The sequence below is a fragment of the Calypte anna genome, chromosome 11, assembly GCF_003957555.1.
Source record: "Calypte anna isolate BGI_N300 chromosome 11, bCalAnn1_v1.p, whole genome shotgun sequence".
Classification (NCBI taxonomy): domain Eukaryota; kingdom Metazoa; phylum Chordata; class Aves; order Apodiformes; family Trochilidae; genus Calypte; species Calypte anna.
The window spans coordinates 17,772,089-17,784,159 of NC_044257.1; the positions used below are offsets into that span (position 1 = coordinate 17,772,089).

General features: G+C 58.7%; 1 protein-coding gene across 6 annotated transcripts in view; it reads right to left on the reverse strand.

Moving 5' to 3' along the window:
• GSE1 (Gse1 coiled-coil protein) overlaps window positions 1-12,071 on the reverse strand; it is a 73,852-nt gene that overhangs the window by 6,044 nt on the left and 55,737 nt on the right. For all 6 annotated transcript variants that reach the window (XM_030457740.1, XM_030457736.1, XM_030457737.1 and 3 more), the window contains exons 3-10: window positions 8,889-9,088; window positions 7,833-8,014; window positions 6,764-6,961; window positions 5,716-5,907; window positions 5,281-5,591; window positions 4,080-4,404; window positions 1,432-2,006; window positions 476-588 (exon numbers count right to left, since the gene is read on the reverse strand). In XM_030457740.1, coding sequence (XP_030313600.1) covers window positions 476-588; window positions 1,432-2,006; window positions 4,080-4,404; window positions 5,281-5,591; window positions 5,716-5,907; window positions 6,764-6,961; window positions 7,833-8,014; window positions 8,889-9,088 — 2,096 coding nt within the window. The remainder of the gene's footprint in view (window positions 1-475; window positions 589-1,431; window positions 2,007-4,079; window positions 4,405-5,280; window positions 5,592-5,715; window positions 5,908-6,763; window positions 6,962-7,832; window positions 8,015-8,888; window positions 9,089-12,071) is intronic.

The following is a 12,071-nucleotide window of genomic DNA, read 5'->3' on the forward strand; positions in this document are numbered from 1 at the left end:
CATCATTTCCCCTCATCTTCATTCCCATCCCTGCTTCCCATCTCTTATCTCCACTTCCAAATCCATCCCCATTCCCACCCCTAGTTTCATTCCCATCCATTTCTCACCCCCATCTCCACTCCCATTCCCATCTCCATCCCCCCCTCCATTCCAATCCTCATCCCCATCCTTTCCATCCCCATTTCCCATCCCCACCTCCACCCCAATCCCCATCCCCATCCTTTCCATCCCCATTCCCACCCCTACTTCCATTCCCATCCCCCTTTTCTCATCCCCATCCCCACTCCCATCCCCACTTCCATCCCCCCCCTCCCCATCCCCCCTTCCACCCCAATCCCCATCCTTTCCATCCCCATTCCCACTCCCCAGCCCCCTCCCTGTCCCTCTGCAGCCCTGGGCGCTGATGCCTGAGGACCAACTGCTCCCCAGGGACACAGGGCAGGGGACAGAGGGGACAGCCCAGTGCCAGCTGTACCTCAGAGGACGTGTCCAGCTTCAGGGGGGGCTGCTCAGCCACGCAGCGGAGGTGAGCCCGCACCTCCTCCTCGTCACTGTCATCACAGGAGTCATCCAGGTCATAATAATAACCTGGGGACACGGGGGGGATGGGGTCAGACCAGGGGGGACCTTCTGGGACAGCCACAGGGACCCAGCTTGGGACAGGGACCCAGCAGGGAGGGGAGTGGGGGGGTTCCAGCAGGGCGAGGGGGTCCCTGTCCCACACCCTGGGGGGCATCACCCCCCCCAGCATCGTTTGGGGATGGGTTGGAAGGTTCATGGGGCAGAGCTCGGGGTGGTGAGCTGCACCTGACCCCCACCCCTTTTTCCCTGTTCTCCTCCCACTTTTCCCAGGTGCCATCAATATTCCAACCCCAGCTCATTAATCCCAGCTCATCATTTAGTAACTGGGCACAGCTGGAGGGGAGGATTTACCAGGATGGTGGGAGAACCACCCCCACCCCAACTGCCACCCCACCCAGTGGACCCCAGTGCCACTGGGATGAAGGCCCCATCCAGCAGGTCCCAGTGCTAATGGGATGAAGGTCCCCACCCAGTGGGTCCCAGTGCTATTGGGATGAAGGTCCCCACCCAGTGGGTCCCAGTACTATTGGGTCCCAGCGAGTTCCAGTGCTGATGGGCTGAAGGTCCCTGCCAAGCGGGTCCCAGTGCTATTGGGATGAAAGTCCCCACCCAGCAGATCCCATTGCTATTGGGATGAAGGTCCCCACCCAACAGATCCCAGTGCCACTGGGATGAAGGTCCCCACCCAGTGGGTCCCAGTGCCACTGGGATGAAGTTCCCCACTCAATGGGTCCCAGTGCTATTGGGATGAAGGTCCCCACCCAGCAGGTCCCCAGTGCTGATTGGATGAAGGTCTCCACCCAGCAGGTCCCAGTGCCACTGGGATGAAGGTGCCCATTCCCTGCTCACCCTTCTCTCGAGCCTCTCGGCGCCGGCGTTCCTCCAGGTCCAGTTTGCTGACCAACCTGCGGTGCTGCTGCACGAACTCATCGTAGATGTACATCGGGTCCTGGGCTCGAGGTTGGGGTTGGGGACAGTAGGGTGAGGTGGCTTTGGTGGCCTCAGTGAAAGAAGGGGCCTGAGGTCTCTGTTGGCTCAAGATGCTCTGCGTGGATTTCTCCAGCTCGGTTAAAAAGGGAGCGTGGGTGAAGCCCCCGTGCTCCGGAGCACCCGGCTCTCGTCCCGGGGGGGGGTATTTTTCCAGAGGGTCCCTCTTCCTCAAGCCTTCCTCCAGCTTCTCGGAGCAGAAGACCCTCTCCACCTTCACCAGACGGCTGGGCTCGAAGGGGGCCGGGTGGCTGTGGAGGATGTGGGGCTCGGGGAGCCGGCGGGGAGGGTCGGGAGGACTTTCCATCAAGGAGACGGGGTTCCAGAGGGAGGTGGGGACGGGGTGGGGATGGGGTTTGGGGGAGATGAGGGGAGGGGGACCACTGAAGTGCTGCCCTGGCTCCCGCCCACTCGGCTCGTGCCGGCTGGAGCTCGACCTGCAGGGAAAGGAATGGAGAGGTGAGGAGCTGGCACCCCTTCCCTCCCCCACAGAAAAAAATTGCTTTTGGGGAGAAACGGGCTGGTTCCCATGGGGCTGTCACGTTTGTCCCCTCCTGTGCTGCTGCAGGAAAGACAAATCGGTCCCTGAAGGAAGGGGACAGGAGGGGACAAAGTCATGGATGCTCCAGGTTGCTTGAACAGGGATGCAGCTGCATCCAGACCCCCCTTGGATCCCCACCATGGGGACAAAAGAGCCCCTGGTCCTGGCACAGCCCTGCTGAGGTGTCCCCCTCCTCTGGCAGCTGGGGACAGGGCCAGCCCTGCCAGCTGGGCTGATATTTCATGTGCCCAAGCTGTGCTGCTGACACCTTTCCACTCCAGCGCCTCCGTGTGCGGAGCAGCACGGCCAGCTCAGTGCTGTCACCACTGCCACCCTGTCCCCACTGCCACCCTGTCACCACTGACACCATGTCACCACTGACACCCTGTCCCCACTGCCACCCTGTCACCACCTGTGGAAAGGGTCACCTGCCCTGCCCAGGATCGGTCCCTCTCCCTCCCGCAGGCAGCCCTAGGATGAGGAGGAGGATGAGGATGCAAATGAGGATGAGGAGGGGTATGAGGATAAGGATGGGGATGAAGATGAGGAGCGAGAGGAGGAGGGGGGATGAACCTGAGGAGGGCCATGAGCAGGGGCGTGAGGATGATGAGGGGGGTGAGCAGGGGGATGAAGATGGGGATGAGGAGAGGGATTGGGATGGAGATGGAAAAGAGGGATGGAGATGAGAAGAGGGCTGAGGTATGAGAGATGAGGATGGGGAGAGGGATGAGGACAGGAATGAGGATGAAGATAGGGATGAGGATGAGGAAGGGATGAGGGGATGAAGATGAGCACAGTGCATCTCCCCAGCTGCAGGCATTTCGCTGCCCAAACAGAGCCCTGGGAGGGGGCAAGCCCCCATCAATCAAGGGGTGCATTTAGGGTGGGGTTCCTCCCCTCCCCAAAACAAACCATCCCCACCGCCTGGGTCCACAGCACAGCAGGGAGCTGCAGAGAGCAGTGCCAGGTGCCTGGGCAACACCTGGCCACTGGCCACTGGCCCTGAGCCACCTCCCGGGCTCCTTGCCTGCTGCCGCGCAGATGTCGGGCACTGGCAAAGCCTGGTGCTGCCAGCACTGCCAGCCTGCCTGGCACCCGGTGACAAGGACCTGCTGGCACCAGGGAGCGAGGGACACAGCTCTGGGATGTGGCTACCAAACGGGGAGGGCTGCAAGCCACATGGGGGAAAAGCCTATGGCTATCAGAGCAGGGAGGGCTGAGATGGGATGAACACCATGAGGGGTCTTGGGGGTGGCAGCTGGCACCATGTGACAAGGACCTGCTGGCACCAAGGAGCGAGGGACACAGCTCTGGGATGTGGCTACCAAACGGGGAGGGCTGCAAGCCACGGGGGGGAAAAGCCTATGGCTATCAGAGCAGGGAGGGCTGAGATGGGGTGAACGCCATGAGGGGTCCTGGCACCAGGTGACAAGGACCTGCTGGCACCAAGCAGTGAGGGACACAGCTCTGGGATGTGGCTACCAAACGGGGAGGGCTGCAAGCCACATGGGGGAAAAGCCTATGGCTATCAGAGCAGGGAGGGCTGAGATGGGGTAAATGCAATGAGGGGTTTTTGGGATGCTCCGTGCCTGGCTGTGACAGCCTAAATGTAATAAGGGGTTTTTTTTGGGGGGATGCTCCATGCCTGGCTGCAATGGCATAAATACAATAAGGGGTTTTTTTTGGGTTGCTCCATGCCTGGCTGTGATGGCATAAATGCAATGAGAGTTGGGGTTTTTTGGGGATGATCTGATGGGGTTTTCTGGGGATGCTCCAATGGGGTTTTCTGGGGATGCTCCATGCCTGGCTGTGATGGCATAAACGAAGGATTTTTTGGGGGGATGCTCTGTGCCTGGCAACAATGGCCTAAATGTAGTAAGGGTTTTTTTTGGGATGCTCCATGCCTGGCTGCAGTGGCATAAAAGCTGTGAGGGTGTTTTTTAAAGGGTCGGGGGGGATTGATCCCTACCTGGGGTGCTCGGGGCGATGCTCAGGCTCGGGTTGGCTGGGGGTCCGTCCCATCTCCAGGTGCTGCTCCAGGACTTGCTGCCGGAACTCGGAGACCTGGGACTGGCGATCCTCCTTCTCCTGGCGCAGGCGGCGCTGGCGAGCCAGCCACTTCTCCTCCTCGTTGGTGCGGTGGATGAGCAGAGCTGTGGCTGCACTGCTCCCCGGCAAGGGGAAAACGCTGTGGTTGGGGATCAGGCTGGGGACAGGGTGGTGGGAGGCGGGAGGTGGGTGCAGAGGGTGCTGGATGGGTTTTGGAGTGGGCAGCACCGAGTCCTTGAGTTTCTCTAAGGGGGGAAAAAAGGATGGAGAGTTATAGAATCATTGGGTTTTTAAGGTGAAGCTCATCCAGGTCCAACCCCCCTGCATGGGTAGGGACACCTCCCATTATTGCTCAGAGCCCCATCCAACCTGGCCCTAAAACCTTCCAGGGATGGATGGGGCTTCCACCACCTCTCTGGGCAACCTGTGCCAGGGTCTCAGCACCCTCCTGGGAAAGAACTTCTTCCCAACTTCCAATCTGCATCTCACCTCCTCTAGTTTGAATCCATTCCCCCTCATCCTATCCCTGACAGCCTAAAAAGTCCCTCCCCAGCTTTCCTGGAGCCCCTTCAGATACTGAAAGGCCACAATGAGGTCTCCTGGGAGCTTTCTCCTCTCCAACCCCAACTCTCCCAGTGTCTTCACAGCAGAGCTGCTCCAGCCCTCTGAGCATCCTCATGGCCCTTCTCTGGACACACTCCAGCATGCCTACACCTTTCTTGGAATAGGGGCTCCAGAACCAGAGGATGAGATAGGACCAGGGGAACGAGGTTCAAGTTGCACCAGGGGAGGCACCGATCTGGTATCAGGAAGTGTCTTCATCCAGAGAGTGGTGAAGCACAGGTTTCCCAGGGAGCTGGTGGAGTCACCATCCCAGGGGGTGTTCAAAAAATGAGCAGATGTGGTGCTTCAGGAGGTGATTTAGTGGTTCAGGAGGGATAGGACTGCTGGTTGGACTTGAGGGTCCTTTCCAACCATGATGATTCTGTGACTCCCCATGAGCACCCTGAGCCCAGACAGCAGAGCACGGCTCCATCCCAAGCCACCTCCCAGGGCCACCAACCCCTTGGGCTTGGCCATTTGGAGGGGAAAGGGGACAGTGTGACCCGTGGGGACATTACCTGGTCTGCCGGGTGCCAGAGGCTCGGGCAGGGCTGGTTTTCCCCTCTCCTCCACCGGGTGCCCCCGCAGCCCGTGCAGCTCAGCCACGGGGAGGAACGGCCCCTCCATGGCTTTCACCATGCTGAGCTCCTTCTCCCGGGCTCTCTCCCTCTGTCTCTCCAGCTCCCGTTCCTTCTCCCGTTCCCGTTCTAGCTCTTTCTCCCTTTCCCTCTCCCGTTCCCGTTCCTTCTCCCGTTCCCGGTCGGCTTCTCGCTCCCTTTCCTTCTCCCGCTCCCGCTCCCGTTGCCTCAGCTCCTCGTCCATTTGCAGCCTGCAAAGGAATAAATAAAAAAACCAAAATAAAAGCACAAACCCCAACAAAACACCTCAAAAAAAACCCAACCCCATCCCGTTTGGGATCCCTTGGGCTGGGATGTCCCCTCCCCTCCCCGTACCTCTCGGCGGCGAGGCTGGAGATGCGCTCGGACTGGAGGGCAGAGAGGGAGGAGTGGGAGAGCTCGGGGGGGTACCGGACCCCCGAGAGGTGCAGGTGCATGGCCGAGGGGTGCAGGGGGGGCAGTGAGCCCGGGGCTGGCAGGGGGTAGAAGGGGGAGCGCAGTGCCGAGAGGCAGTAGGATTCATCCATCCTATGGGGAGAGAAAAGACAAAGGGGTGCTCAGAGGGATGGGGGGGAAAAAGACTTCAGAGAATGGCTGGGGGAAAAAGACCTCGAGAGATCCCCCTCCCCTGACAAAGCAGGGTTACCCAGGGGGGGTTCAGCCTCCAGAGAAGGAGATTCCAAAACCCCTCTGGGCAGCCTGGGTTCCCTCAGACTCAGAAAGTTTCTCCTCATGGTGAGGTGGAACTTCCCATGTTCTACCTTCACCCCATTATTCCTTGTCCTATCACTGGGCACCCCCAAAAGGAGATTGGCCCCTTCCTCTTGCCCCCCACCCCTCAGATACTGATGGACACTCAGCAGATCCCCTCTCAGCCTTCTCTTTTCCCAGCAGAGATGCTCAAGTCCCTTCCTCACCCTCCCAGCTCTCCCTTGGCCTCTCTCCAGTAGATCCCTGTCTCTCCCGAGCTGGGGAGCCCCAAACTGGATCCAGTATTCCAGGTGTGGTCTCCCCAGGGCAGAGCAGAGGGGGAGGAGAACCTCCCTGGATCTGCTGGACACCCTCTACCTCCCAGGGACCCCAGGACACACTGCTGACCCCTGGAGAACTTACTGCCCACCAGGACTCCAAGGGCTTTCTCCATGGAGCTGCTTCCCAGCAGGACACCCCCTCCCCTGTCCTGGTGGTTGGGATTATTCCTCCCTGGATGCAGAACCCTACACTGCTCCTGACTGAACTCCAGTTTCACCCACCACAAGGGCAGACGGGGAGAAGAACCCCCAAAACACAACCCCAGTGTCACCTCCCCATCCCCCCACAGCTTGTCCTCCTGCCACCAGCATCCCCCTGGGGACATCCCCTGGTGTCCTCAGCATCCCCCCACCTGAATGCTGGGTGTGGGAAGGGGTGATGGGTCAGGTAGCTGGGGTGATAATAAGCAGCAGCGGTGGCTGGGTCGAGGCCCAGGGGTGGCAGGGAGGACATCCTGAGGTCCTCGGCCGTGTGGTAGGGACGGAAACTCCTCAAATAATCCTCGGTGACAGCACTGGGAGGGACCACGTGGTGGACGGGTCTCTGGAGGCTGAGAGAGCAGAGAGACATCAGGGGGGTTGGGTGGGAAGGGACCTTGATGGTCAGGGAGTTCCACCTCCCACCAGCACAGGATGCTCCAAGCCCCATCCCACCTGGATGGGGAAGCCACAGCTTCTCTGGGAAACGTGGGATAGGGTCTCACCACCCTCACAGCACAGAATTTCTTCCCAGTATCTCATTTCAATCTCCCCTCTTCCAGTTTAAATCCATTCCTTCATCCCATCCATCCAAAAGTCCCTCCCCAGCTTTCCTGGAGCTCCTTCAGACACTGGAAGGTGCTCTAAGGTCTCCCCATTGCTCCCTTCTCTTCTCCAGCCTGAACACCCCCAACTCTCCCAGCCTGGCTCCAGAGCTGCTCCAGCCCTCCCAGCAGCTCCAGGGCCTCCTCTGGAGTCCCTCCAACAACTCCACCTCCTCCTTGTGTTGGGGAACCCCCAGGGGGTCTCACCCAACCACTCTGAGGAGGACACAACCCCTTGTCCTGCTGGGGATCCAGCCCAGGACACAGTTAGGTACCCACTGCAGGTTCACATGGAGCATCCCATCAACCAAGCCCCCCCCAAGGTTTTCTTCTCAGGGTTGCTCTCCATCCCTTCTCCATCCAGCCTGGATCTCAGCTTGGGACTGCCCCCCCTCCCTCCCCCATCTGCTTGCCCTTGGCTTTGCTGAAAGTTTTCACATGCCCACCCCTCCAAGCCCCTCTAGATGCCACCCCTTCCCTCCCAGGTGTCACCCACAGATGGCCACCATCCCACCTTGTCCCCAGCTAGAAGGATATGTCACCCCCCCCTTAGGACCAGACCTTGCACGGATACCCCCATCCCTCATCCCCCCCACCCCACAAAAAAACCCAAACTCACTTGAGGGGTGGGAAACGGGAGTCCTGGACGACAGAGCTGGGGGGCAGCCCAAAGGAGTAGGGTGTCCCCAGGAGGTGGGAGGGGACAGTGGGACCCCCAGCTTTCTCCTGCCCCAGGGGGGGCTCTGAGATGAGGCGCTCACGGCCGCTGCTGCTGCTGCTGCCCCGGGACCCCGCTTCCTGCTGGAGGTAAAGAGGTGGAAACAGGAGTGAGGGGACAGAGAGGACCCCCCAGGATGAGGAAGGGAGGGTCCCTGCTGCTTCCCCACCCTGAGACCCTTGGTGGGTCCCCAGTGTGCCCGCAGTGTCCTGGGTGGTCACTGGTACCCAAAGTGATGGATCCCTGGAGCATCCAGGCTGGGGACAGGGGGGGGTGGAGGGGCCCGAGGGTCTGGGGGGACAACAACCCCCCTGTCCCTCCCCCAGAGCAGAGCCACTAACGAGGTTTGGTAATTAGGGGCTGCCACCCACACCTCCCCTCCCACCCCAGCCCTGGGATGGCAGTGCAGGGATGATGGGAGCATGGGGAGGGTGACAGCCTGGGGACAATGGCAGTCTGCGGAGGGTGGCAGCCCAGGGATATGGCACTCTGGGGACAATGGCAGTCTGGGGACAATGGCAGTCTGGGGATGATGGCAGTCTGGGGATGATGGCAGCCTGGGGACCATGGTAGTCTGGGGACCATGGTAGTCTGGGATGATGGCAGTTTGGGGACAAAAGGAGCCTGGGAACAATGGCAGTCCAGGGATGATGGCATTCTGGGGATGATGACAGTCCAGGGATGGTGGCAGTCTGGGGACCATGGCAGTGTGGGGATTATGGCAGTCTGGGGACAACAGCAGCCTGGGGACATGGTGGGGGAGCAGAAGGGACAAAGCAGGGACTGGCCCTGTGGTCCCCTGGAGGTGACCCAGCAGCTCCTGGCACCTCAGATTGGTGGTGGCACCATCAGTGCCCTGCCCAGGACCCCTCACCCTCCATCCTCTTGGGTCTGAGGGGGCTTTAGGTGGGTGTGTCCCCCCCCCCCAAAAAAAAAAAACCCCAAACCCATCCATACCTGTCTGCCCTCACTCCTCCAGACCCCATTGACCGTCTTGGTGGGGGCAATGGTGACAACAGGGGGGGTGCTGGGCACACTGTGCCCCCCCGGTGGCACGATGATGGGCCCCATGGGGCCACGTTTGGGGGTGCTGGCAGGGGAGCTGTGGTTGGTGGCAGGTGAGGACACGGGGGACGACTCACTGCTCAGTGAGGAACCTGCAAAACAGACAGAAAAATCAGAAAAATTGGGGGAAAAAAGGTGAAAGTGCCCCCCTGAAAACAGCTCCAGTGGAATACCCCATTCCAGGGACCAGGGATGGGGCAGGGGATGGCTCTGGACCCCCATCCTCCCTTCTCTGTCCCAAGAGATGTTCTCCTGGGTGCTAAAAGGATTTGTCCCATGCTAACTGGGACTGTCACCTCTCATCGAGCCCTTCCTGGGCAAAGCAACCCCCCCAGGTGACAGGGATGAGATGTCAGCCTACAGGTGGCCTCATCTTCACCAGCCACAAACCCACAGAGTCCTTCACCTGGCTTCAGAAGTCACCAGAGACAAACTGGGGGGCACTGGGAGATGCTGGGATGAAGGAGTCAGCTCCCAGTAACCCTTGGGCTTGATCTGCCTGAAGTCTTTTTAACCCCCCCACCCACCCCAGAAGGAGGTGGACTTCCAAGAGAAAAAAAACTCCAAACCTTACTCCCCCCAGGAAGTTTCTGCCATGCCAGCAGGGAAAGGCTACTGGTCACCCAGAGGTGGCCACTGGGGGATGCTGGCCAGGAGGTGATGATGCTCCCAAGCATGGAGGGCTTGGCTTGGTTCCCCCAGGGGAGAAACGTGGTTCCTCTGGGCATGCAAGCAGCTCCTTGCCCTAAAAGCATCCCAACCTTGACCCTAAGAGTGCCAATGTCTTCCTCTGAGTGTGCAGATTTGTCCCCTCCCTGAGCAGACCAGGCACCTCCCAGCCCTGCAAACCTCCAACCCCCCCTCTCCAACCTCACCCCCAGCTCCGGGAGACCCCGAGGAGCATCCAAGGAGGAGCATCCAAGGAGGAGCATCCAAGGAGGAGCATCCAAGAGGCAGGATGGAGAGGAGCAACCCCAGCCTTGGGATAATGATCCTTCCAAATCCCTTGGATTCGGCTCCGGTGAAGCTTGGGGAGGGGAGAAGAGGTCCCCACCACAAAGAAACCCCCCCCCCAGCTTTGATCCCCCCTAAAGTCTATCTTGTCACCAACAATTAGCAGCTTAATCCCCTCTGAGCTGGGAAGCCATCCCTGTCCCCTTGTGTCCCCCCCCTCTTCCCAATTGATGCCCGGCAATTAAGGAAGCTCAAGTCACCTCCTCAGAACCTTTCATCCTGGCAGGGTGGGGTTTGTGGGGAGTTTTTTGTTTGTTTTTTAAATGGTCCCGAGGTTTGTGATGGTTCTGATGAACTGGTGGTATTCAGCCAATGAAACCAAACTGGACTGGAGGTGACAAGAGGAGCAGTGGGATGGTGTCACCTTTGTTTCCTGACACCCCCCCCCTGCTCGGGCAGGGCTGGGTGAGAGGAGATTAGCAGCCTGGCTGACAGGGAAATGTAATTAACAGCTGAGACCCTGGAGGAGGAGGGAATTGGGGAAAAGAAAGAAATGGGAGGATAAAATCCACCCATGGACAGCTTGGGGTGGGACAAGAGGCAGGAGCCCCCCCCCAAGCTGTGGTTGCTGTGGCCTCATGGGGTTCTGCTTGGGATGAGGGCCTGGAGGCAGGGATGCTGAGAGGGAGAGGGACATTCCTAAGGATATCCCTAGGGATAGTTAGAAGGACACCCCCATGGATACCCTGTGGGACATGGACATCCCTGGGGATATCCCTACAGTCACCCTGTGGGACATCTCCATGGAAACCTTGGGGGACATTCCTACAGCCAGCCAGCAGGACATCCCTATGGACATTCTGTGGGACATCCCTATGGATACTCCATAGGACATCCCTATGGACACCTTGGGGGACATCCTGTGGGACATCTCTATGGATACTCCATAGGACATCCCTATGGACACCTTGGGGGACATCCCAAGGGACATCTCTATGGATACTCCATAGGACATCCCTATGGACACGCTGGGGGACATCTCTATGGACATCCTGTGGGACATCTCTATGGATACTCCATAGGACATCCCTATGGACACTCCAGAGGACATCCCTATGGACACGCTGGGGGACATCCCAAGGGACATCCCGTGGGACATCTCTATGGATACTCCATAGGACATCCCTATGGACACATTGGGGGACATCCTGTGGGACATCTCTATGGATACTCCATAAGACATCCCTATGGACACAGGGGACATCCTGTGGGACATCCTGTGGGACATCTCTAAGGGCAACCTGTGGGATGTCCCTATGGACACTCCATAGCACATCCCTACATCCCTTTGGGACATCCCTATGGACAGCCAAGGGAGGGGGGGAAAGAAACAACAGGGAAGCAAAGCTCAGTGGTGAGAGGAGATGGAGGGGGACAGGGAGGGAGGGGAAGGGGCCTCCCTCTCTCCTGGTTTGGGCCAGAATAAAGGGGGTTTTCTGGCTTGTACTTTTGCTTTCAGTTGAGTCTCTTGTAAGTTAAAAGCAAGTTTCTCAGACAGTGTCTGCTTCTGGGAATGATGCTTGATGGTTATAGGGACAGCCAGAGATGGTTATAGGGACAGCCAGAGACTGGGCTGCAGAACCAGGGACACTGCTCAGCTCTGAGGAATGTTTTGCCCTCTGGAGGGAAAAGAGGAGTAAAAAGGTCTCATCTGAAACCCTCCTTTGGGGAGGAAGGGACAAGACAGATGCCAAAACTGACCAAACAGAGTATTCCATCCCATGCACCTCATAAATTTGAGGGACCACGAGGGTCAAACCCCTCCCTGCTTCCCATTCTTCTCCTGTCCCTGTTTGCTTCAGCATCCTGGGAGGATTCCATCCCTTCCTCTGCCTGTGCTCCTGATCCATGCCAGCCTGAATCCCTGTGTTCCTGCCTCCAGCTCCACATTGCTCCTGACCCCAGGATTCCAGCCTGGACTTTCCCAGAGCTGGTGGGGATGTGAGAGTTATCGAGAGGAAGGAATGTGGGATCAATTTTCCTGTATATTTGTATATATTTAATAATTTCTCCCATTTATCATCACTGATCCATTAAAGCTGTGCAGTTTAGCTTCCAACC